This window comes from Lepidothrix coronata, unplaced genomic scaffold, assembly GCF_001604755.1.
Source record: "Lepidothrix coronata isolate B3197 unplaced genomic scaffold, Lepidothrix_coronata-1.0 Scaffold44, whole genome shotgun sequence".
NCBI lineage: Eukaryota > Metazoa > Chordata > Aves > Passeriformes > Pipridae > Lepidothrix > Lepidothrix coronata.
In genome coordinates this window covers 1,544,413-1,571,571 of record NW_016690224.1, presented here as the reverse complement: position 1 = coordinate 1,571,571, position 27,159 = coordinate 1,544,413, and the positions used below count along the sequence as shown (strand labels likewise).

The window sequence follows — 27,159 nt, the reverse complement described above, 5'->3', positions numbered from 1 at the left end:
AAAAAAAAAAAATAAATCTTACTCCACAGGATAATCGCCTTAAACCCAAGCTGCTCCACATAGCTCCCGGCCTCGTTTGGATTCCGCTCGGACGTGGCTCCCGACCACGGGGCTCTGCCTCCTTCCTGGCATTTCCCTGGATTATCTCTGTGCTGTGCCATTGCCTTGAGATTAAGCTTGTTTTACTCCAAATTCAGCTGCTCTTTGCTCGGTGTTTGACCAGCACTGCTCATGTTGCCTTTATTCCCTAAAAAGTGGCAGGAGGGCTCAGTTCCATTTGCAATGCTCGGCCCCCAAAGTGGGATCGAATGGAGACAACGCTTTGTGGAACATTCCTTGAATAAAAACCTTCATGTCCCCAGTGGGAACATTCCCAATGGCTTTAAGAAGGATGAACCAGTATTGGTGGACCTAAAATGAGACTGATATGCAAATCCTGGGGGCAGGTGTTTGCTCCTCTGCTCCAGCCCAGAGAACAGGTAGCATTTCCCATTTGGGGAAGTGTCTTGTTCCAAGTGCTGGAGAGTCAGGAATGCTGAAAGCTTTTGAAGTATGGCAGGAGCAGCTGGCAGAGAGGAGCCTGGGGTGAATCCAACTCCAGTTCAAAGCACCAATCCCTCCTCCAAGTCACTGCACGGGGCTGGAATAAAAGGATCTCAGGAAACAGCAGAGCCCCAAAGACAAACAGTGCAAGACATGAAAGACTGAAGGAAGGAGCAGCAGGAGTGAGAGCAAAGCTTCTCTCCCTCACCCCAGAAGGACTGGTTGTAGTTCAGTGGGATGCGGATCAAGAAAGAACAGGATTGTCCTTTCTTTCCAGTTAAAACTGACTGATTATATGCCAACAGCAAAAAGAGAGGCCAATCCTTCCACATCCAGCTTTGAGTATGGAATCACAGGATGGTTTGGGTTGGAGGGATCATAAAGCTCATCCAGTTCCACCACCTGCCATAGGCAGGGACACCTTCCACTAGCCCAAGTTGCTCCAAGCCCCATCCAACCTGGCCTTGGACACTTCCAGGGATGAGGCAGCCACAGCTTCTCTGGGCCTCACCACCCTCACAGGGAAGAATTTCTTCCCAGTATCTCCTCTAAATCTCCACTTTTCTGGTGGGAAGCCATTCCCCCTTGTCCTGTCCCTCCAGGCCCTTGTCCAAAGTCCCTCTCCAGCTCTCCTGGAGACCCTTTAGGCACTGGAAGGGGCTCTAAGGTCTCCCTGGAGCCTCTCCCAGCCTGTCTCGAGAGCTGAGGGGCTCCAGCTCTCGGAGCATCTCTGTGGCCCTCCTGTTCCACATCATGTTCCACAGCCAGCTCCAAAGCAAGGAAAGGGAGGAAGATGACAGATGTGAAGGTGGAGCAGGAGCAGGAGGGAGCAGGGACACCCCTGACAGGGCTGGACACCCCCAGGGCTCCCAGGACAGGGAGGGCTGTACCTGGAGAATCTCCCAGGGCTGGCAGCAGATGGAGGAACATGGAGAGAAAAGCTCAAACACATCCTATTTCACAGGACTTTTGCTCCAGTGGCTCTCAGGAAACCCAGCTGCTCTCCTGCAGCTTCTCCTCCCGCAGGGGCTCCGCTCCCAACACTGATCCAGGCTGGAAAATCCAGGCCTAAACACCACATCCCTTGTGCCTGCAGCTGGAGAACACAGGAACTGACAAACCAGCTTAAGAAAATGATTTTTATTTCTTTTTTTTTAATTATTTCTTTTTTCTCCTTTTTTTTTTTTTGAATTTCTGCTGTTTACAGATATGTTTTATTTCTCATAATACAGCTTGGCAGCAATAAAAAAAAAAAATCCCACTGCAGCTGAACTAAACCCCATAAATACCAGCCCAGAAAACAATGGACAACCACCAATATTTCTATACAGGAACTATTATTTTAATGTCACATTTTGACAATGGTAAATGATCTACAGACTGTACGTGGGCAAAAGGCAAGAAGTGAGTCTTTTGAAACACCAGATGGAGAATAAACAGCTCATTATCAACATTTACATGATTCACATCAAATTGATGACATCCTAAATGTATTCCTTTTAAAGGATAGAAATTTTTCAATAAAATATTACATTTCATTTAATACTCTGGTACAATACTTCATACATTGCAGGAAAAAAAAAATAAATGCAAGGTCTACTCCACCTAATAAGAGGATCCTTTTTCATTAGTCTTTAGTACTGTAATAAAAAAAATCACAATAATGTCATAAATAAACAGGCTTGAAATTATTAATTATGTTTCACTATTTAAAAGGGAGAAATTACAAATTAATTTGCAATAATGAAGTTATGGGTAGAAAAATCAAAACCTGACAACACATTCTAGTACCAGCTGTGAATTCTCTCATCCCTACAACAAAAAAAGGAAACAGGTTTTGTATCTTTGTTAGCTGTGTCCTAGTTAATTGTGTTTCCAACACATATTTTAAGAGGGAAAAGTAAAGTTTGGTCAGGATTAATAGGAGAACGAATCAGGCCTAACAACAGTTAGCTGAAATTAAAGTTTATGCTCTAAAACATTCAGTAAATGAAGTTTGCAGCAAATTCATGCTGGCATAAATTATTGTGCCTTAGGAGTTGGGGTAAATTTCCCTTGTGGAATAAAGTCTTCTCCAAGAGAACACTTCAGCCCTGCATCCCTTTTCCATTCATTGATACAGAACAGGCTTGGAAATCAATGCTTAAAATGGAATTCTCTAAAAACCTCACTAGAAATACACAAACCCCACATTCACTGATCCCCCCTGAACCAAAGGACATTGCTCTTTGTTGCTTCATCTGCCAGAAAGCCCAGCTTGAAATTTATTTGCTTAAAATAATTTAAATTATTTCTCTTAATTATGCTTAATTTCTTAATTATTTTCCTTTAAGAACCCTCCATCTCTCACTGGTGTGGGGAAGGGGACAGATTTTCTGGTGCATTTTATGGTCTCCCCTCTGGTGTCACCAGGGCCCAACACTCCAGGGCAGAGAGGAGAATTTATTTATTCCCAACCTTTCAGATTCTGCTCCCCCCTCGCTGACATTCTCCCACCATATGCTCCCCAGGATTAATACACATTCTGCAGCAAGAATTCCCTGCTTCTAAAGACAAAAATTCAAAATAAACCCCTAAACAGCTCAAATGAGGTCATGAGGCAACTTCATGTTGGCCATGAACTGATTGCTGCTTACACAGGTCAATCTTTTAAGACACAACACGTGAACTGAGCTCAGCCAGTGGACATTGCCTCAGGATCCTTCTCTCCCTTCTCCTGACTTCCCCCCTGACTTCCCAGTTTGGAGCAGAGCAGCTCCAAACCCAAGCCTGGGTCCCACCTAGCTCTAACCTATGAAGTGCAGGATTTGTCTAACTCTGCACCAAGTTTGAGGCAAATATTCAATTGCTCTCTACAAATACCAGCACTTCTGTCTGATCCCTGTTCAGCAGGAGGCAGCTGGAAATAGGGACACAGAGGAAGGAGGTGATGGAGAACAGGCATCTCCCACCAAAATTAACAGATTCCTCTCTCATCATCATCTATTCAGACCTAGAAAGGGCACAAGTATTTATGACTAGAGTATAAGGCTATGCCAGTAAAACACATCTTATGGTATGCTGGTGACAGGAGTTCCAAAAATAAATCCCAAAGTCCCAAAAGACAAAAAGGACAAGAGGCAAAGTAACAAAATTCTGCTTAACATTAACGAAGCACCTTCATTCAGTTCAAACAAACTGTTCAAATATTTGAATTTGCAAAGCACTCTCAGGAAAAGGTAATGTAATCTCACACTTAACCTTTCACAAAGCTGTATTAATTACATTCCAGGCTTCAGCAGAATTCCGCCAGGAAGGCCAATAACACAATTCCATCGGCCCCGTTTCCCTGCACACGGCAGTTTGTGCAGTGTCACCCTGTGCACGGAAATGGAAATCATTCCTGAACACCCCTAAAGTCACAGAACTCCCCCAAAACCATGGGAAAAGGTGCTGGTGACACACCAGTCCCCACTCTTTGGGTTCCAAGGGGACTGCTGGTCCAGGGAACTGGACAGGGCGAAGTGAAGGAACCCAAACAAGTGGCAGCTCAGCAGACCTTCCTTCTGGAGTCTCTAAAGAGGCTTTTGGCTCATTGACAATCAGAAGTGGTTTCAGATTAACGTGATTTTTAATAGGGACAGCAAGTTCCAGGCAGCTCCAAAAGGCACTTGGGGTGGGAGGGTGACAAAGTCCTGCCTGGTGACACCCGGCGTGGCCTCGCTGCTGCTCCTGCTGCCCTGTCCCACTAAGGCAATTCCAGAGGATTCTTCCATGCACTGCCTTCCCCACACAACTGCAGTTTAGCCTTTTAGACCAGCACAAAGCCTTCCTAAAAATCCAGAAGGCTGCCCAGCTCCCACCTCCCCTGCAGAAGGGAAGGGGGTACTGACCCCAAGGGAACACTGGGTTACTGGTTTCACGGGTTTGATGTGCTGCCAAGGTATCATCATGCAACTTTTTAAACTATCTTAACTCTACAAGTTCAGTCTCTTGTTTAATAGATGAACACAGACTAATTAACACAGACAGTGTCCTCACAAACCACTCAGGTCTCCTGAGAGAAACAGCAACTTTCTATTCTGGGTGGAGAGATCATGGAAAAGAAACTTTGATGTAAAAGCAAGAATTACTCAAAAACAGCCCATCCAGCCACTCAGCTAAGTCAGAATCAAGCCACCAGTTATCACAAAAAGCACCTTCATATCAATAACTGCTCACCCCAGGAAGCTCAGTCTGAGTTTGAAATGTATCAGGACTAATTTGATCATGCAGTTGATTCATTCCCGCTGGTGATCCACTGTTTCCCAACAATCAAGTATTGTTCCCATCAGTATTTTACATTAGTGTAACGGATTTATCCACGTCATTGCTCTCCCCTCACCCACCCCCCCAACCCCTCCCCCCCCAAAAAACCCCACAACTGCTCAAATAAGGAAAAAACCCCCCACTAATAACCATACTGTGAAACAAAAATACTATTTAAAAAACACATGGATGACAGTCCAACAGTTTGCAGGATTCAAAACTGACTCTACAAAGTAGTTGTCTACATTGTAGAAGGGATTTCCTTTTATTTGGAAAATGAGCAAATCAAGTATTGGAGAGAAGAGATAAAAACCAATCTTTAGATGGTCTGAAGTTTTGCCTACTGTTGAAGGATTAAAACCGTAAATAAAAAGGTACCAAGCCCTCAGAGTTCACTGTTCATGTGAAGCTTCTTCCATCTCTTTCTTGACCTTTTTAAAAACCAGATTAATTTCTGGGAAAGAAAAAAAAAAGGAATTATTTAGGAAAAACCCAGCAGTTATTTCTTATTCTGACATTATACAGAAATGCTCAATTTTGACTTGAAAAAGGCTTAAACTAAACCCAAAGTTTCAAACCTGGCTTAGAAACTGTGTGAAGCCTTGGCAGTAGAAGGTGAGATTATTAAAATTAAATTGAAATTAGCTTCTAGAATTTAGGCAGGGATAAATCAGAAGCATTTTGGGCATTATTGTGTGTATTTTCCCCAAAGTCCAGGCTGGACACCCCCCACCCTGACCATACACACCTGCCTTGGCATGGGAGGCTCCGAACATCTTCTCATCTGAAACTCTTCTGCTGTTGCATCAGCCCCACATTTTCATATACTCTAGCACTATCTTCTCTCATTCTGAAATGAAACAAAGATTTAGAGTCCCAAGAATCCAGTTTGAGGAAATAAATGTATTGCCCACACAATGTAATTCAGTGACAATTATTTTGCTCAATTTGTTTTCAGAGCAAAGCCCAAGGCAACAGCCCAGGGCAGGTTCTGGGAGAGCTCAGCCTCATTTGAGGTCCCTGATGAGTCAGTAGAGCTCAAAACTTCCACATGAGAGCAGAGATGAACTTACTCTGGACAGGTTGGGGTCGGGGTGCAGGGTGGGAGAGGGCTCTGATCCCCACTCGTCTGGTCCGATAAAGAATATTTAATGTTTGTGTACTCGTGACCTTTCCTCTTGCTCTTCTGTGAAGCAAAACACACCAAAAAGCCAGGTTTGGAATTAATCATGGAAAACAGTCATTGAAGCAGTGAAGCAATTACATGAGTAACTAAGCAAGGATGGTTTTAGAGGGAAGGTTTGTGAGGAGACAGCTCAGTTTGCAGATACCCAAACATGGAGAAGACCTAAAGGTTGTCTTGAGCTATGGATTACAAGACCTGAAAATCCTCATTTTTCCACATTCCCCTTTCCACCACAACATCCCAACCCTATGAACCAGCACTTGTACTCAACCTTCATCTTCCTTGGCAGAAGAAACCCCACTTTCATTCTTTAGCAGCCAGTGGGCTCCCCACTGACCTCATTTCCAGCTTGGAGATGTGGCCAACGGAGTAACAACGCTGTTTGCAGGATCTCTAATAAAATAATACCTGAGCCCATTAGGTTTGATATAAAAAGCAGCCAAGCTGTTATTTGGATGGTGCAGCATATGCTCCAGGCTGCAGCCAATTGTGCTGGCACTGAGCTCCAGATCCCGACGCTCCACACGGGAACTACGCTGGGAAAGGGAGGGAATGTGGAGCTTTCCTTTTCCACACAAATATTCACAAGATGAATATACTACAGCATGGGAATTAAAGCTTTACAGGGTACTAGGTTTGATTTTTTTGTGTGGATTTGAGTTCCTTTACTGCTCCACCAAGTCCTGAGTAACTGGCCTGGCCCAATCTCACGACAGCAGAGGCTGTCGGAGCCTGGGAGTTCTGGCTCCTGAATTCCCATTAAGAACATTCCTATGGCAATGCAGGTTGAAGCTTTTCCAAGATGCTCTTCTGAAACATGCTCAGAACTTGATAAATTTGTTCTAGTGTTTCACTGAACTTCTCCCCTCTCTGCTTTTTCTCGCTTTCAAACAGACCCCCAACTCCCAATTGATTGCCTGCTAAAAAATAACATTTAAAGAAACACCAAAGGTTCAAACTCTCTGTATTTTACAGTGTTATGGCTACAAACCATAAATAATGCCAAAAATACTCTGGAGCCCCAAAGTAGGGCTGGATTTCTACCCAAACTGCACAATGAAGGGTAGTTCAACTACAGGTGTGCTGGGCAGTAAAAGCAATCTAAAAAAACCCTGTCAGATCTATTCCTTAAACTGACTGAAACAGATAAAAAAAGCCAAGAAAAAGTAGATATCTGGCTTCTCTTCCTTCCACTTAATTCACTGTAATCATCCTTCCTAATTCAGAGTAACAGAAATGTGGTGAGAACTTGTTTCCTGGATGCAAGAGAATATACATTTTCACAGGGAAAAAGCCCCAACCTAAACCAAATTCCCTTTGTTTTTCTACTATGCCTGTGGGAAGACAAGCAATATTTAACACAGCACTTAACTCCAGGAAAACTGAAGGCTCTCAGCATTGCAACGCTGGCAGAGCAGGGAAAGTCTGTCCTGAACACTAAGGAAAAGCAGGAATATCTCTGGGGAGGGATGCAGCTCCTCACAGATCCAGCTGGTTGTAAATCCTCCAGGACACGACACGTAATGTGACTTCCCAATTCCTTTTCAGAGCTGCCTGAGCTCATCCAGATGGGAAGCAGAGGGGGAACAGGACCCCACGCTGGTCCCTACAAAGGGGCTCTAATTGTTGGGTTTTCCCTCTTTGCAATTAAAGCAAGTGTAGAGAAGAAGGTTCCAGAAATTCAAGTTTCTCAAAACACAGTGTTTCATTCCCAAATGGAGTGAAATTTCCAACATTGTATCAATGAGACATTTCTTCTGTGCTCTCTCAAAACGTGCTCTGGAGCATTCCCAGTTCACCACATTCCTGCACACACCACAAGCTTTGGGCTGAGAAGCTTTACATTGTTTTGTTCCTGCCACCAGTCATAGGTCAAGACCTCCTGAACTAAAGTAATGTTTTATTTCCAGTTCCTTCAATACCTGAGCCTTCTGAGTTGGTAATGGATGAACCACAACAGAGCCTCATCACTGCTCCACTTGATACCAAAACAGCACTCAAACCTCATCACAGCAAAAAAGGCAGAGTTAAAGCTCTGCTTTGTAACTGCTACAGCAGAAAGGGGCTCAAAAGCTGAGGATGCAGAGCTTGTGGAACTACACACAGACACCAGGCAGCTCCAAGGAGAGGGGAGACAACAAAGCCACGGAAAAAAATCCACCTGAGGGATTTCTTGTTCTTCACTTCGTGTCTAATCACCACCAGAGCTCACAAGAGTGTCCTGGGGAGAGCAGTCAAGGCTCCATCCTCTCAGTGAACAGGGCAAATAATCATGTAGGGAAACACAACCTCAGCTCTGCCACACTCCAGAGAGCCAAGGCTGGGCTGGGACACTCCAGCCCTGAGCTGGGATTAACACCTCACACTGGCACTAAGCTGGGCTGGGGGTTTATCTCCTGAGCAGCAAAGCAGCAGCAGAGACAAAGATATTGAAATTCTGAAACAAAAAGGTAAAAATCCCAGATGACCAGAGGTCAGGGCACAGAACAGAGACAGAATAATGTCAGTTCTTTATTCCAAACCAGGTAACTCCTGTAAAACACTGTGTAATTTGAGTGAAGGAATTACTTTAACAGGAAGGGTGAGGTGAAGGTCTTGTGGTTGTCACCACTTATTCCAAAGCCTTTCCCATCTTATCACACCAAATCACTCCTGTAACTGCTTTTTATTGGACACTGCACTGCAAAATCACCACTCATCCCTCAACCTTTCAGTCCAATGTACTGGTTTCTTACTAATAAACTCCAAAACTGGAATTAGAGTGACCAGCATTTGATTATCTTGTCTTAGAAACACAGTTAACAGATTTGAAATCTCTTTAAAACAAAACAGATCACAAGGTTCTGTATTAATTAACAGACCTTTATCTTTTATTCTTCTTGCACAAGAAATTAGATAACATTAAGGAAATTAGAGATCTGGGTGCAGGGGCTGGGGACAGGGAGGATAGGAGAGGATTCCATTTAGTAATTTAAGGAAAGGATTCCACCTAATAAACTTAAGTCATTCTTAAGCACAATGAGTTGAAATGTAGAAGAGGGTTCCCAGGTCCAGCCTTTCCACCACACATTGGCTATAAAGTCAGCAGCCAAGCCTCCAAAAATCACAGGCAGCAAACAAGCAACTCTGCTCCCTGTTGAAATGCAATTTTATATTTGTTATAGTAAACAATTTGATACTCAGGACAAACAGACCTGCTCCTCCTCGATCCTGCGCTGGAGGGTTTCGATGTAGTGCTGCACTGCCATGTAAATAAACCTGTACTGGGCCTCTGTCTGCACCATTCCTGACCTCTGGGATCTCACCATCTGGATGGTCTTTGGAACATCAATATCACAGTCCACACCTGGGGAGAATCATCACAACATTAAAACAGGAAAATAAACACGCCAAGGTTGTAAATCACCGGAATCCTCTGTCAACAACACTCCTGTGGTTTTATCTGATGTTTCTGTCAAAGTCCCACAGGAAAATAAAAGGGGTGACCCACCTTTTTCTCTGATGATGTCAATAAGAATATCAATCACAATGAACGTTCCTGTTCGTCCGATCCCAGCACTGGAAAAAGAGAAAAAAAGGTTATTTGTTCTGCTCTTTCTGAACAGACCCCAAAACACCAATCCAAGGAAGAATCTCATATTAGGCTTCCAAATTATAGCCAGACTTAAACCACACAGCCAAAAGTGACCAGAGACCTCCTCAGTCTAACATGGAAGAGACAGAATTCATTAGGATTTTTGTACCTCAGCACTTTTAAACATCCCTGAATCAGAAAAAAAAACAACAAAAAACATAAGGTCAGATCTAAGATTTCCTTGCCTTATAAAACATCTCTCATTTATAAGCCCAGACTGAGGAGAGCCCTCCCAGATGGGATGGGATACTAGCATTTCCCTGATCCCACACCTGAAATGTGCCAGCCAAGGTTCCACCTTCTCATTCAACACCAGAAATCCTTATTTATACAAACAAGCTCACTCTGAAAGTCAACTGCTTCATGTGACACCCCTCCAGAACGTGACATTGTGCAAAACAGAAAGCAAAAACACCTGGACAGATGGAATTCCAAGCAGTTCCAAGGGAAAGTTGTCCTTTTTTTAGAGGTTTCAGTTCCCCAGGCCAAAGAGAGGAGCAGCAGGAGAAGCTCAGCCCATCACCTCACCTGCAGTGGACCACGACTGGTCCGGCATCAGGAATACTCTCCTGCTTGTGGTGCACCTCCTCCAGGAAGTCCAGGACACCGCCAGGATCGCTGGGAACGCCGTGGTCGGGCCAGGTCCTGAAGTGGTACTGCCAGACTGTTCTCTCTGTGTTCCCCTGGGAGGGACAAGGCATGAAAACAAAACCCTTCAGAACAAATCCAGCTAAAGGAGCATTTATGGGGCAAAGCTGAGTCAGATGGGAAGGTGGCACTTCCAAATCCAACCTGCTGCTCAGTATCCACAACTCCTAAAGGAGGGAATAAGCCAGAGCCCTCCTGGCCTGACAAGTCAGTCACCAAATCCTGATTATTTGCTTCTCACATGGTTTGTTCTGCTCCCTGATCCAAATTGTTCCTTAACAACTCTAATTCCACACTAACTGTTTCCTTCCTCACCTTTTTATCCTTCCTTTAAGTGAACTTCCTACACACTGGACCCACACACAACCTTTTCTTCTGGTGCAACCACCTCCATGAGGGGGAACAAATTCCTGGCTGGATTGAAGTGTGATCAGTTAAAAGCATCGTCCCTCTTTACACATTCCCTCCAAGCTCTGCAGCAGAGCATCTCCTGCCAAAAACTGCTTAGGTAGAAGAATCCTCAATTATCCCAAGGACAAAGAGAAAGATGGATGGAACTAAACGTGGAGCTTCAAAGAAAGATAGGGCTCAATTTATTAATCTCTTGGTGCTTTTATTGATTCCAAAGAAAGGGTCGATTTGTGCCAATTTTGGGGGGGGATCTGCAACCTAAACTGAAAGGACAGAGTTACTCTCACACTTACCTGCCCAACTTTAGAAAGTTTAAGTTCTCTTAGTGTGTAATCATGTGCTGCGCTCTCCTTAACGTTCCGGACACGCATCACCCCGTATTCCTTCAGGGAATATTCATCAGGCCAGTACTTGACACATTTACTCTGCAAGATTTAAAACCAAAAAAAAGCAGCACAAAAGGAATAATCAGCCAGAAAAAAACCGGCTGTTTTGCAAACTGCTTAACATATTTCTGGAGCTTTAATTTCAGAACACACAGAGGACAATTCCTCCCACCAACTGCTGACAAGGTAAAGTGCATTTAAGTGTCTCTTCTCCATAACAACCACTGGATGATTTCAAACAGGTACAGGCAATTTCTCCTCTTATCAGCTTTTGTGATCATATTAGGACCTGCTGTGCCTGGATAATTTCAAAACCCGAAGATTAAAATATTGTATCTCCAGGTTTCAAAACACTGAATTCCCAGCAGAAAGCTGCAGCCTTACAGGTTATCCTACAACCAAAACCCACCAGGCTGAAAAATAAATACAAGTAAACCATTTTTAGCAGAAATTCAACTTGGATGCTTGCTTTTCCATGCCTGCTTTTCCATGCCTTGGAGCAGGAAGGACTAACACAGGTCTAATTCAATCCCCAGGGAACTGCTCCCTGGGCAGGGCACTGAAGCCTCGTGTGCCTGTGGCTTCTGGAATGTAAAGCTTTTGGTGTTCTGCTTCTCCATCCAGATTATCTGTGGCCAGGGATATATTCCATCCACTGAGGGATGGATTCACCTATGGCCACTTGGATTTGGTTCCTGTGACAGGTCAGGAAAGAGCAACTCCAGGGAATGCAGCATGAAATGAGAAATTACAGCAGGTGCAGCTTCCAGCAATGGCAAACACAGCCCAAACACCAAGTCCCACAAAGAAATATTGTCTATTTGCAGCTCCTCCTGCATATTTATGAGAAAACACGGCACAAGGAAGTTTCTTCTGCCAACCCAAGATAGAGGAAGATGGTTGAAAACACAATTTGCAGCCTATTTAGGCAACAAGCTGCTTTTGTGTTATTTTTGCCCTTCTTTCCCTGTCATAAGGGTAGAAACTAAAGAAAAGATGTTGGTCTTGGTGGGTTCCAACATAAATAACTTGCAGTTTCAACACAGAGCTCTGAACACGAGAGCAGTTGGTAGAGCAAGTCTGAACAGTGACATGATGTTAAAATTAGCTTTATTCTGCCAGAGGGGTTGCATTTATTACTGACTCCATGGATTGGCTCCAAAACCCCACTATTTTAATTTGTAAGTATTTGCTGTTTCTGCAGAACTTGCTGCAGAGCTGAGATGCCTCTCAGTTCCTCCTTTCCTTGGGCAATGTGCTCCTGAATTTCAGCTCTGGTGCAGAGAGTTCTCCTTCCTGCAGGTCTGAAATCTTGGCCTGAGATAAAAAAGCTTTGCTTTTCTGTCAGGACTGTTATTTGCAATTCTTTAAGAAGTGAAATATGCAGCAAAAAACAAAGGGTAGAGAAAAAATCATCAATGCAGCACTGATGGAGTGATCAGGCATTGAAGTGTTTTCTCCAGCAAACTTTGGGAAGAATAATGGAGAAACTGCAGAGGAGAAAAGGCCATTCAGGAGGTTATTGAAAAAATAATAAATGACTTGAAGAAAAGAGAGGTGTACTGAAGGTAACTCTTCCAAAACAACCCCATAATTTATTTATTTTCTTCCCAAACAAAGAACTAAGAGGGATGTCACTGGAAAGGGGGAGCTTCTCCCTCCTTCAGTGCATTCTCAGGAAGGAAACACAAATCCTGTCCCTTTATAAGGGGATGAATGGGCAGAAGTTTAAAAGGCTAAAAAAAGGATTCACAAGACAAAGTCTAAACCAAATAAAGGCAGCTTTGACATCTCAATTGGGGGGAGAAGCCAATAAAATCCACTATTTGTCTTCAGTCCATACACACAAAGCTTGTTCTTGTAACGGGGGTGAGGAACCCCTGCAATTATCACTCACCCCTAGAAAAACTTCTCTGCACTTTTAATTTGGCTTTTTTCCCAAGTGATGCTCCCCTAACAAGGTACCAGCTTTCCATTCAGAACCAAATCAGGAAATAGTGAAAAAGGTAAAAAGCTGGACAATGGTGATGGCAGAAGCATAGAAAATTAAAAAAAAAAAAAAAGGAGAGAGAGCAGAAAGTGTTTATCAAACAGAAAAAGGATCAGAAGCACCAAATTCCAAAGATAAATCCATACAATACACAGGAAGCTGTGTGTGAGTGCTGCCAGGATATCAGTGTTCAACTATTTCCTATTCTTTCCTGCCACATGTCTTTAGGAGCCAGAGGACAGGGAGCAAGAGGAGATCAAAGGTAAAGGGAGGTTCTTGGGATAAACCACCGCAGGTAAGTTTTGGTTTTGAGAGCATTAAATCCTGCCAGAGCAGCTCCCAGGGGGTGGACAGGAAGCTGTGTCCATGCAGAACAGGGCAGGCAAAGCACCTGACTCAGGAATAAAAGTGCTAAATCCCACCTGGCTGGGGATTCCAACCAGGCATTTCCAGCTGGAATCACCAGCTCAGCACAGAGTAATAAGGTTTTCCAGCCTAGAAAGTTGAGTCAGAAGAGGGAACAGCACTGGAGTAACGTGACCTGAATAAGATGAATGTGGGGCAACAACTCTCACATGATAATGTGGTTTTTAGGTAAGAAACATCATCTCTGTTCATCTTGTAATACAAAAGCCCCATAATTCTGCTTTTCCAGTGAAGTCTATCCAGGCTTGATCAGCTGAAATAAATGGCAAGACCTCTGTTACAGGAAGAGGGAGTTTACCCCTCCAAGCACACAGAATTCCTGCCTGGCTCCATCTCACATTCCAGTGCCTCATTCCCTGAACAAGTTTAAAATACACAGATTCACATTCAGTAGACAAAATTAAATCAGTCAACCCTTAGAAAAGGGAGGCCTGATGGTATGACAGGAGGATATCCTCAATTCCCACAGGCACCAATAGAAGAAGGACACTCAGCACCTTCCAGAGCTCCAATGAATCTGGTGGCACACCAGATTCCAGCTATAAATCAATTTATCCCAGTCACTTTAGTCCTTACTTGCCCTCAAATGCCATGACCTTTCCCAAGGCCAGTTTGAGCCTGATTTTACCTTTCCTCTTTCCACTTCTTTTGTGGTCATAACAATAACTCTGGAATTCTCCTGGAACACCATCCTCCAGAAATCATTCACTGTGTTCTGTAGGCAACCTTGAGTAGCAATGTAGCTTTTTTTTGGCTTTGAGTTGTTGCACTTGGTTTCAAACTCAGGCTAGAGAGAAAAAAAAAAAACAAACAAACAACAGTTCAGCAAGTGGTGACAAGACTCACCTGAATTTAGGTGAATATGATAAAGAGGAGACATGGGATGTGCCAAGAAGGCTCCTGGAGGTGGGGATATACTCACCATAATAATATTAGCATTGATATAGTCTGAAACAGGTTCATTGGGATCCCCATCATGGAGAACAACTCTGGTGTGATCAACTGGAAGAATATATACGGATGTCAAGCACTTGCATCCTACACTTGTGAACACACAGAAGCCTTGAAGTTGTCAAACTCGGTAAATTAGTGATTAGAATATTCCAGACTTCCTCTTTTGCCATTTCTTGCCATGACAAGCTCAACCAAAACAAGGCTCCACGTCCCCTGGTAACTCAGGAGCACGTGGACAGTCAAACAAACAGCCTCTGGATTTGCACACTGCAGTTTTGTCCAACAAATTAATCCTCTTAAATTTAAGTATTTCAGCTTGTTGAATAACAGTTTAGGGGATGGGAGGCTTTGAAATGAAAGCTGAAGATAAAAGAAAACAACAATTGGGGATGGAAATACGGGTATCTACAAAGTGCAAGTGTTGGAACACAAACTGGAAATCACACGGGCTCCTTCTGACAACATAAAGGGGGAAATTATCATTAAAGAGAAGCAAAAGCCCAGTGGTGCTTAATGAACCCTGTGTTTGGGAGTTAAGAAAATAAAGCCTAGAAGGGCAGCAGGCTGAGGTGACAAAGACAAATCAATACTTACAGGGTAGGATGTTTTTGTATCTATTTTTGTTCTTGTTCTCCTGGCGCTGCCCTTCCTTACGGCTGTAGAGGAGTTTGCATTCCTGCTGCTGCAGAGTCTGAAGGGAAACAGCACAAAGACCTGGCTCAATAAAAGCAGGATGGACTGTTCACTACCATCCCAGCAATCCCTTCTCCCAGAGAAAGGGGGAATTAGGTAAGTACAAACAGGGTTATCCATAAATCCTTCTAGTCCAGAAACACACCCAAGTGAGGATTTCTCCCGCTGGGAAGGAGCTCGTTTCTCAGTTCCTGGTGCACAATTAATGTGACAGGGACAACAGCAATTCCATACTTTTCCAGCCATGCTCCTTAGTGGCATTTCTCCCTATTTCAGTGAAGCTTTGCTCCAGGTTTTAATCCCAAAGCAGCACTGGCCTGACTTAAAGGAACATTCAGGCTCTAGAAGCTGCTCCCCCTGATTATTCCCACCCTTAAGACTCTCCCAGGCATTTCTTTTACTAAAAGCTTGGCTATGTCAGGCACATTTGCTCACTCCTGTTTCAGTCCCTGTTATTGTTGCTGCCTCACTTAATGACCTTGGACAATTAGGCTCATCCTAAAGGCAAAGGAATATCAGAGATGCAAAATTTTACGCTTGTGAAGCAAAAGACTGAAAGCACATCCCTCTAAAGCATTTGTTGTGGAATCCAAGCAAAAGTTAAACTTTTCAGCAGTTAAAAAATTGAAGCAATTAAGTGTGTGGAAACCACAGTTTCAAACCCATCTTCCTTCACAGAGTTAATTATTATTGCTTGGAGCCTCCCTGAGGAGAGATCCATGAGCAGCAGCGACTCCTAACAAGCCCATTAAGGGATGTACACAATGCAGCCATCAATCTGCAACATCCTCCTCGATTCCACTGCAACACCCAAGCACAAAGCTCCCCAAATAACCATTTTTCAGAAGGAAAAACATTACAAGGACTGTCAACATTTCTGTCTGCTGGTTCACGGGACAAGAGGTACATTCTTGCCTGAAGACAAGTAATTTATAACCACCATCTGGGCTGGCAGCTCATAAACAGCACAGACAGAGATCCATGGGCAACCTGGAGTTTGCTCCCTGCCTCCAGCCACCAAGGTGGACAGCTGGAGCTTCCCTGAGGTGAGAGGAAAAGGATGGCACTAAAACTGCCAGGAGATTGTTTCATTTCCAAAAAAACCCAAGGTTTAGTGCTGACCTCACTAACAGCAGTTAGTTAGCTAGAAGGGGAAAGGGGAGAGCAAAGTCTCACAGGTAAAAGCTTTAATTTCTTCCATTTACTTTTCCTATAAGACTTTTCCTGGCTTTTAAGGACCCACTGATAGATCCATTACAAGACAAAGTTATTCAACACCAGAGGTCAGGAAAGTCCTAACTGTGAATTAATAGCTCAGTTATATTTAATAGAGCAGCAATCCCTTCCTGAACTCATCACACAAGAGAACCCCTCTCATTAATTCAGAGCTCCCAGCACCAACTACAAGGAGAAGACAACTGGGCACATTTTTTCCTTTTTTATGCCCTCTGAATAAGAGCAAGACATGCTTAAGACTTCAGGAAAGCCAACAGACACCCTTTGCTTGGCTAATTTGGAAATGCTGGGCTAAATCCCACAGCAACCACAGGCACAATGTCTGTGCCTGTGTCATGATACAACAGAACACACACTAATAACTTGGCCAAAGCAGGTAATTCCCATATGGAAGTCCACTCAATCTTCCCAACCCTCCAGGCCCCAGGTCCAAGTTCATGTGTTGAATTCTGCAAGGAAAGCAACTCAGAGGTTGAGGCCAATTTACCTCCAGTCAAAGCTCACAAGCAGTGGATGAGAACTGCTCCCATGGGATCCCCCATCCCACTGTCAGGGGAAAGCAGATGCTCAGGGCCCAGCAGTGGCCAGAGCAGGGATTGTGACCATTCAGCAGCCCTGGCTCAAGGACTGTCCCTCCACACTGGGCACATGGGGAGAGGAGAAAGCCTAATCCTCATTTTATCATTTCCCAGTGCCACAAGTTCACCTTCTGATATTCCACCCACACTCGTAGTGAAATGTGTTACCCCTTTGGTAACTCTTCACTTTTCATGGATTTCTTTCTCCCTTCCTGACAATAATCTCAGAGCACACTGGTCAGCACATTCAGCTGATGGATATCTCTGATCCAAAAGGAGTTTCTCCAAACAGCATCACAGACCAAACCAGCCTCTGGCACAGCCCAGCACTTCCCAGTTTCCTGTTGCCATCTGCTGGTGGAATTCCAGACTCCACCGGTGGTTTCCTTATGTGTGTGTGTGGTATAAACCAGTCCATGATACAGACCCTGGAGTGTTCCAGGACGGGTTGGACGGGGCTTGCAGTAACCAGGGCTAGTGGAAGGTGTCCTTGCCCATGGCAGGGATGACATGAACTCATTGGAAGGGACCTTAAAGCTCATGTCATTCCACCCTCTGCCATGGGCAGGGACACCTTCCACTAGCCCAGGTTGCTCCAAGCCCCATCCAACCTGGCCTGGAACACTTCCAGGGATGGGCCAGCCACAGCTTCTCTGGGCAACCTGTGCCAGGGCCTCACCACCCTCACAGGGAGGAATTTCTTCCCAACATCCCATCTAAACCTGCTCTCTTTCAATTTGAAGCCATTCCCCCCTTCCATTTACACTCTTTCTGGGAGGAAATTGGAATTTGGAATTGGAAACTGGAATTTTGGCTGCAGGGCAGAAATAAAACACCAAAACAAATCAAAAACAGATCTCTAGAAGTCCAAGAAATAAATTTAATCAATGCTGCTTCCTCTCAGAGCTTGTTACCACTACACAACAGCTTTAAGATCCCCAAAAATGACCATCAAAAGGCCAGAATGTCCATCAAAAAGCCACAAGGAAAGGGCGTTTACTGACTGAAAAATCCCATGGGATTTAAAGCCATGGCCCCCAACTTGCCAAAGGAGGAAGGAACCCAATGGATTGTCCTGGTGGGCCAGTGGCACAGGAGGCTCCCTCCTGGTGCAGTTGGGAGGATACCCAGGAGGGATTGTGCCAGGTACTGGATGAATAGCACTGAAGAACATCATTAACTCTCAGACTGAGGGAAAAAGGCAAATATTTCCCTCCCCAGGGGTGAAGCTGGTAAAATTTAAACACGTGGAGATGGGAGCTAGACCAAGGATCTGAAGTGATGAAAGTAGCATTGAAGAACATCATTAACTCTCAAACTCAGGGAAAAAGGCAAATATTTCTCTCCCCAGGAGTGGAGCTGGTAAAATCTAAACACATGGAGATGGGAGAAGAACAGGGATGTGAGGTGGCAGAGGGGGAGAGGGAAGTTTGTTACTGCCAGGAAGACAGTAACAAACCTAAAAACCCTAAAAAATCTTAGCTTTTAGTAGTGTGGATTTAATCCCACAACCCTTGGAATGCACTGAAGTACCTCAAACTCCTCCCAGAAGCCCTGCTTGACTTTGTCCGTGGTCTCGGCCAGTTTGCTGAGCTCCCGCACCCGGCTCTCGATCTCGGCGGCGTTAATTCGGGTCGTGTTCAGGGGCTGAGAGACACAGACAGCAGAGGCTGAACAAACAACTACTGTGAAAAGACAACTAAAACACAGTCCTCTAAGCTAAGGATGTTTTATCCAGGAATTCTTGGATCCAAGCACCTCTTTGACTTCAAAACTTCGGAGTTCACGCAACGAGGGGCAGCGAGGAAGGGACAGTGAGCAAGTGCTTTTAGAATCATAGTTTTTACTTAATACATTAAATCCCTCATTTCTGGACTCTCCCTGCAATCCCTGTGGACCACAATGACACTGGGAAGTTCTGACACGTCAGAGACAAGTTTATCCCTTTACAGGCTTAAAGGAAATTGTTTCCCATTTAAATGACTTTGTTTCATGAAGTTTAGCTCTGCATTTTTGCAATAGGAAAGAAAAGGTCTTGCATATGGACCTTGCATATGAAAAAGCTGCACTTCCACAATATATTCTGAAGGTAGCAGAGCTCTGGGGTGTCTTCTCCATTCACTCACCTGTTTGAGCTGCAACACTGTGCCCAAAGTCTCCACCATGGGGTTCTTCTTGTAATGTTCCACCAGGTCCGTCAGAGAGTCAAACTTCTCCCCTCCACCAACGTCGTATTTCAGCTCCTTCAAAGACAGATGCTCATCAAAACAAATGCACTTCCCACAGTGACACCTGCACTGACAGCACCTTTGGGCTGTGCATCATAGCAGAAATTATCTTTCAACCAGATGGAGAAGACTCATAAAATCCTTCTAAGGGATGGCAGAACCTCAATAACAGAAACACACACACTATGGAGGGCATGAACCTTTTGGTCATCTCATTGAAAATCAGTTTATCTGGGGTTCAGTCAGCTCAAGATACTGGAGCTACAGGATGAGAATCCAGGAATTAGGAATTTGAATTGATTTCCAAAGCTAAATGTGCCCTGAAAGGCTGGTACTGCCTGGCACCTGCCTATTTTAAGGAAGCAATGCCAAGTTATTTTCCTCAATGTCGTAAATGCTACTACTAGTCAACCACAAATCAAAGAGGGTTTCTTAAAAAATAAAAATATTCTGGTAGTTTTTACATGGTCCTTGTAGGCCATTTCTACCTCCAAACTATTTCAGTTATTGCAGCTTAGTTGTTTTAATACAATTAAGTTGTTGCACTGCCTTCTGGCATAACAGAAGTAATAGAAAATGACATAAAACAACCCCCGATGGAATTTTGGTGCTGTCACATGAGTCCATTGGATCAAACACCTGATTTGTGTCACCCACAGGGAAAGAGGGATGGATCCAGCAATCCGTGGAGAGGTGGAAGGTGAACCTCCTGTTCAAACCCCACAGCCCATGGAATTCTCTGCTAAAAGGAGCCTGTGGTTTCCATACCTGGCAGTGGATCATGACATGTGTCACCTTGGATTTGCCATCATTGCTCTCTCCTTTATCATCTCCTGTCCTCACAGAGAGGACAAAGTCCCCAGGGTGGCTCTGGCTCTCCCGCACAAGGAAACTTCCATGTTTTCCTTTCTCTGTTAAGAGCTTTTCAGCTTCTCTTCCAGAGAGATGTCCATGAAACCACCTTTAAATAAACATACAGAGAGAGACCCCGCTTATCATTCCAGCCATGGCTGAATCCACTTGTTCCAATTATTTATTATAAAATAAAATCCTTGTGTTCACTGAACATTGTCCAGCTCTACAGGAAGCCTCAGTTTATAAAAACAATATATAAAATCAGCCTTGGAAGTACATGCACGCACAGGAGCGAAGACAGAAACACTTCAAAGCATTTCCACAGGTGCTGACATTTGAATTTCACACACATTGATTTGGATCCTTCACAACAGTCCCAGTGGATTCCCTGGTGTCCAACAAACACCAGCTCACATTGCAACCTCCTCCTCAGCCAAGGTGTTCATTCTCCTTAATTTCCTTCATGAAGCCACACTTTCCTGATAAACCTGTGGGAACTTCACATCTTTGAGACCTTACCTTTCCATCCCATTAGGAAGTGGACAGGATAATCTCAGCAATCTCATTTCTTCAGGAAATAAGGCCAAAAAACCAGCAATCCTCCCCACCACTGTTAAATACAAGACACTCTGAGTAGTGAGAGAACTTGTGTGGATATTTTCCCTTGTTCCTTCACTTCCAGGGATAAACAGATACCTGCTGGCCACAGAGGTTTATTTCTGACACCTCCATAATTCCTCAGGTTTAACATCTCAGGTTCTCCTTATTAACCACGTTCCTCAAACCGGGATTTGAGGAATTTGAGGATTTGTATGTCATTCACATTCTCACACTGCTAGAGTTATACAGTTATAACTAGAACTATAAAGTTATGTCCAGAAATTGACCTGGGAATTCCTTGCAGCTTCAGAAGAACTTCTACAATAAAACATTCTCCTAGTTAAAATAAAGGGAATTATTCCCTCCTTTTAGGTCTTGTATCACACAAGGAAGAATGTTGAAGGAAACAGGTTCTGAGGCTTAAATTGCTTCACCTTTAGCCATGTTTATTAACCTACTTTGCAAGGAATCTCCCAGAAATTACTCCAAGACAGGGGCCACCCTTTCCTCAAATGAAGACTGGCTGCAGTGTTAGGAGGGACACAGGGCATTTATTAAGAAGCAGGTGGGCCCTGACGTTCCACCACCACTTCTCTGACCTTTCTGATGTAGGATCAGCACAATTCAGTGGATATTTCAACTCTATGACATCTCCATTCTTCTCCTTGAGCTGCCCATGGTGTTCCATGTAGTACTGGACCAGCTCAGCCAGTGTGGCAAACTTCTCTCCCCCGTACAGGTCATAGTAGTCCCCTGTGTTCTGGATCTTGATGTGGGTCACGGCTCCAGTTCGTCTGGTATTGGAAACACAGGGGAAAAAAAAAACCACAAATCAGCTGATGGCAAATCAATCCCTTTTATATTTAGTGTTCTGCTGCCTGAGCTGGAGAAATCCATACTCACATTTGCAGCACTTTGCAACTGAATATTGCAGAGGAGCAGAGTTAGTGCCCCTCTGAAGTCGCTTCAGACACATTGCAGTGGCTTGTCTGTCCAGCAGCCAGGAAAAATAGGAAAAAATATCATACTGAAGGGATCCTTGAAGCCAGTGTAAGCTCTGCAGCCTCACAATCTCCATTAGGAACCCCTCAGAGCCCCAAAATTGCTCATACAAGCACAAGGGTGGAGGGGTCAGAATTCAGCATTCAAAGAGACCCATCAGAGCTGGATTGCTCCTTTCCCAGAACTTCCCAGCAGCTCCTGAGGTCCCTCCTCAGAAAACAGTTTTGCTCCCACAGTCTCCAATATTAAGGAAGAACAGCTCCCTGCAGGATTCCCCTCCTATGCCTCAAGGCCTGTTATCTCAGAAGCATCCAAGCACCAGAATTCTTATCACCAATCCCACTTTTCCCTTTTCCTTTATCTACTTCCTCTTGCTGTCCTTTCCCCATCCCCACCACTGGACACACAGGGGACAACTGGCACAAAAGGCCTATTTTGGAAGCTGAAAAAGCATCACAGTTGCCCTCAAAAACTTGCTGACTTTTCCTGTACGAGGAGAGGCTGTAGAGCATTTCCTGCATGTGCTTGATCCCTAATTCCCATCATCTCTGCTGCTTCCAGATCGTTATCAAACAGATTTTTAAAGGGCTAAAAGTAATGTTGTTATCAACCTACTTCTGCTTCCCCTGAACCTTTTTGTCCCTCTAAAACCAGAATTCACTCCCCTCCAATCTATAGTTTCCCCAACTTGGGTAAAATTTGAGAACCTCGGCAGGGAAAATGGGAGGAAAAGAAGAGGGAAAAATCAGCATTAAAAAGTGATTTGCACATTATTTCACCTCTTACAAGTAGTTCATCCACAACTTTTTCCCTGCAGAACAGCACTAAATGAAGACCTTTATCAATCTGGGGAGAAGGAGTGAAAATATTTCAGCTCACCTGACAGAGAGGGTAAAGTCTCCTGGGTTACTTTTGCTGGGCCGTGCCAGGAAGCTGCCATCCACCCCTCTTGTTAACAGCAGGTTTTCTGCCTCCACCCCAGTAATATTTGGATGAAACCATCTAAAAGAGATTAAAAATAAAGAATCTCAATAAATAAACAGAAGATCTTCTGGTTTTCAGAGTTAACTTCCACAGGATTAAACAGAGCGATCCAACGGCTTCAAAACGAGGAAGGGCTGAATTTTGGTGCTAAATTAATAAAAATCTCCATTCATTATTTGTTTCATATTGCATTGCAATTTTATGTATTGGCAAGAGAAGCTCTGAAAGGGAAAGAATTCCATTCATACATACTGGGTTAAAATGGTATCAAAGACACACAACATAAACACAGACCAGAAGTCCTATTTCCTTACTCCAGGAAGACATGACACACAAAGAAACTCAGAGACAAACAGGAAAAATACCTAAAAATAAAACAAAACATCCCCTGTGCCACTTGACAACATTTTAAAGGTTAAAAATGCAACAAAACCTCATGTTGTAGGGCACAGGCTGAGAAGGGTCAGGAAGCGACTCCACTTGAGAACAACCTACTCCTCTTCCACCTTCGCCAAAGAATGCGGTGCTGGGGTCGGATAAATCCCACTTAAATACAACCCCAGAGGAATCTCAGATTGATCTTCACCACCCACAAAGGGCCCTGAATGACTAACACAGAGCCAAGGCTGGATCTGGGCTGTGGCCAAGAGGATCCATGTCCCACCTCTGGCATTAACTTCGGACAGACTCATCCGGAGCTGTTCCATGACACACCTGCCTTTGCTCTTAGCCGGAATTCCCAAGTTTCATTACACTCCTGGAGCACTAAACAACATCCCTGTGCTCTGGATGAAAGGCTTTGTCACAATTGTATTTGGCAATTACGAGACCACCTTTAATTTTCAGAATTAAATCAGGAAAATCCTCATCCCTTTTCCTTTCTCTCCTTCTACTGAGCGGGAAGAACTGAGGTTGCTGCTCTTGGTACAGAAAGTTTTGGCTTCTCCAAAGTAACCCAGAAGACTCCATAACCAGTCTCTTTACAGATATAGGAGTGTTATAGCTACAAAAAATTCCATAGCATTCCTGAGCCTTCCTGATCCAGTCAGCATTTCATGCAAAATTGCTAAATCAGCAAAATATGAGAGTGCAAATCTAAATTTAGGACTATTAATTCAATTGCTTCAGCAATTCCTTCTCTACTGAAAAGCTGACAATATTCCCACCAAGGCTTCATCCAGCCTGTTCTCTTCAGAAATGGATTTTCATGGAAACATTCTGAAGAGCTTTAGAGATTCTAGAATATTATTAATTAATTATATTTATTAAGTAAATTATTCTTCTTGTTCACCTTGCCTTTTTTGCCTAGTTAATAATATTCTGCTTACACTGAGAAAATCTAGTGAAAATTCCCTATTTTGCACTGAAAAATAACAGAAAAATCAAAACTATGCAGCATGGGACAGGAGAAAATATTAAAATACTTCCAAGTTATCACAGCAGGTGGGGATGAATTAATTAATAATGCTACATTTACGTAATGACTATTCAAAGGTCAAGAAAAGGTCTGGTTTGATGCAGTGTCGAAAACCAAACCACACAAGCATCAGTACCTGGGGTGAAATGAACATTAAATAATATATTTCAGCATGACAGGTAATAGCTGATGATATATTTACAACACTTCCATTCCCAAAATTTTACTTTCATTAGGAGAAAACAAAAAAAATCTACACAAAAAAAGTGCAGCAACATTTTGAACAGTTCACAAGCTTTCTAAATATGCACAAGATTCAAGGAAAAACTTTGCAAATTTTTGAGTTCATATAAAAAAATATATAAACATACAAAGGAAGAATTATTGGAATTAGTTTTCCAGGTTTATTATATGGTGACATTCCATAAACTTTAATTAATAGAGTATCTTCTGTATCTTATAAATTCTAATGCATCTGGAAGTAAGTGTACACGAGCTGTTAAAAAGATGTGGAAAAAAAAGAAAAATAATACTTTAATGCACAGAGGGGACCACAAATAACTTGTTATTTAACAAGTATTTAAAGGAGAGGTTAAAAAGATGATACACTGTGTAAAACCTCAAATCTCACCCCCAAACACAAAGCAATTCCTACTGAAGATGCCAAAGCCAAGTAGCAAAGCCAAGCTCCACCTGGGAGGGTGACAGGTTTTATTGCACTTTATATAACTTTGGTTCTGATGGCAACTTGTCCTCCTGCTCCCTCATCTCTGTATTTTTGGCTTTGAGTAGGAAGGTGCATTTGTCAGGCACCCCAAATAGAAAAATGGGGGTGTCAGTGATCCCTGCTCGGCGGTTCCGGCCCCGGGACCAGGATCTGCATTTGAAGTGCTGCCACCACATGTGTCCTTTGAACCTTGGGCTGCATCCCTTCCAAAAAAAAAAAACTGGAGGAGAGAGCACACACCCCCCAGTAACACAACCCCCAGCCAGGACCTTCTCCTGCACTTCCTTTTATAGGGATGGAATGTATTTGGGGCTTTTTATCCTGCTTTCCCTCTCCAGTCTCCCCCAGCAGCAGGTGCAGAGCTCTCCCAGCCAAGGGCAGTAAATACAATCACAGGAGTAACACAACACACACAAACCCACACTCTGATTAAACTGGCTCCTCACCATCATTCCCAGTAGCAATTCCAAGTCAGGGGTCAGAACACACCATTCCCAGTCCCTTATTAATTTACAAAGTTGGTAAAAGAGCAGGGTCCCATTTACAAAACTCAGGGGCATCAGCTAAGCAAGGAACCTTTTGATGAAAAATAATTCACGGTAGGAAATCCAGCCTTCCCACAATTATCCCTTTTTTTGTAATCGTGGTCCAGAGAAGACCAGCAGGATCCGTGCTCCCCGAGTCCCACACTGCCAGCACATTCCCTCTTACCAAATGAAGAGAGAAAAAGAGAGAAATCAATACAATTTTCCATGCTGGCACTGGGTTTTTCTAATCACCTTTCCAAGAGCAGGAGAGATGAAATCAGTCCTGTCTCAGCTGTCACAGCCCCAGCACTCGGGAGCCACTGATGGGTGGGTTAATTACTCCTATTTTTAGGCTCATCAGTTGATATTTCTCAGCTTTTTTTTCAGTCTCCCTCACAAGTCACAATTTCAAGCTCTGAGCAGAAGCAGTGTTTCCAAAAGTGTTTCCAAAAGGTAACTTGTATCCTTGTTCTGCCAGGAAGGATACAAGTTGTCAGCAGGGCCATCCAGAACACCCAACATGCACTGGAGATCCTACATACGTCCAAAAAAAACCCAAATCCAACTATAAAGGGCCATGCATTGAACCCAATCCATACAGATCCACCTTCTTAAGCAGGACAAGAAAGAGGACAAGTCACCATGAAGAAATTAGAGTTTAATAGGTATTACTTATTAAAAGAGGTGAATTCAAGAGGTGAATCAATCGAAGCTGTGGCTGCCCCATCCCTGGAGGTGTTCAAGGGGGGTTGGAACAACCTGGTGTAGTGGAAACCCTCATGGCAAGGGGTGGAATGGGATGAGCTCTAAGGTCCCTTCCAACCCAAACCATTCAGTGGTTCTGTGAATCTCAGAATGGGTATTAAAAAGGACAAAGACGTTTATATTCTTTTCCATGACAGTAATTCCTCTCAAGTCTAATATTCACCTAAACCTCTCAGCCACAAAGGACACTTACTGACAGACAAACACCAGATTACCTTAGGGATACTGAGAAGCTACAACAAAAAAAAAAGCTGTTTATCATTGTGGTTTTCAGCTCCACAGGGTTTTGAAATTAACGTGAGTGTTGATGACAAACGAGGAGCCCAGGGAGGGGGCTCAGGAACACTCACTGTACAGCTGGGTCACCTCTGAGGATCTGGAAGTCCCCAGTGCCTGTCCCGTGATGGCAACACGAGTCCCCCCGGCCCCGGCACTGGGTGGGTGCCACACACAATGAATTTATCTCTCAACTCACGGGAACGTGGGGAGACCCCTCTGAACCCCCGAAATCGGTGGGACCGGGGCAGCTCCGGCTACTGAAGCTACATGGACGCCTCGCCTTCCCCCGGACATCCCCCCGTCAATGGGCGGGGGTGAGGGTGCAGGAGCGGGGGAACTTCCCGGGAACGGGAGAGGTGGGAGGCGCAGGAGAAGGGGGATCTCCCCGCGAACGGGCCGGGAGCGCGGACATTCCCACGGGAAACGGAGGGGTGGGAGTTGGGGGGTGCAGGAGCAGGGTGATTCCCTCGGGAACGGGCGGGGTGGGGGGTGCAGGAGCGGGGGGATCCCTCCGAGAACGTGCAGGGTGGGAGGTGGGGGGTGCGGGAGCAGGGACATCCCCCCGGGAGCGAGCAGGATGGGCGCCGCCGGAGCGTGTCCCGGGGATCCCGCCCGTTCCTGGGGAACCCCCCCGTGCCCGCAGCCCCCCGGGCGCGGTGGCGGAGGCTCCCCGAGGCTCAGTGGCCCCTGCGCTCCCCCTGCCCGCCTCACCTCCGCGATGTCATCTTCCCGCGGAGCCCCGGCGGGTGGCGGTGCCCGGGCCGCCCGTGCCCGCCCGCCGCTCACATCGGGGTCCCGGCGGG

At 44.5% G+C, this 27,159-nt stretch overlaps 1 protein-coding gene across 1 annotated transcript; it reads right to left on the bottom strand.

The window, feature by feature from the left end:
• Positions 1-1,863: 1,863 nt before the first annotated feature.
• On the bottom strand, positions 1,864-27,159 carry PTPN11 (protein tyrosine phosphatase, non-receptor type 11). Its single transcript, XM_017814390.1, has 16 exons — positions 27,068-27,159; positions 22,537-22,659; positions 21,255-21,449; positions 19,969-20,161; positions 19,099-19,215; positions 18,506-18,619; positions 15,060-15,156; positions 14,434-14,513; positions 14,140-14,298; positions 11,003-11,134; positions 10,179-10,333; positions 9,507-9,574; positions 9,211-9,362; positions 5,904-6,016; positions 5,579-5,680; positions 1,864-5,284 (listed from the first exon to the last, which is right to left on the bottom strand). Exons 1-15 carry the CDS (start codon positions 27,079-27,081, stop codon positions 5,611-5,613), a joined length of 1,782 nt encoding a protein of 593 aa, XP_017669879.1. The 5' UTR covers positions 27,082-27,159; the 3' UTR covers positions 1,864-5,284; positions 5,579-5,610.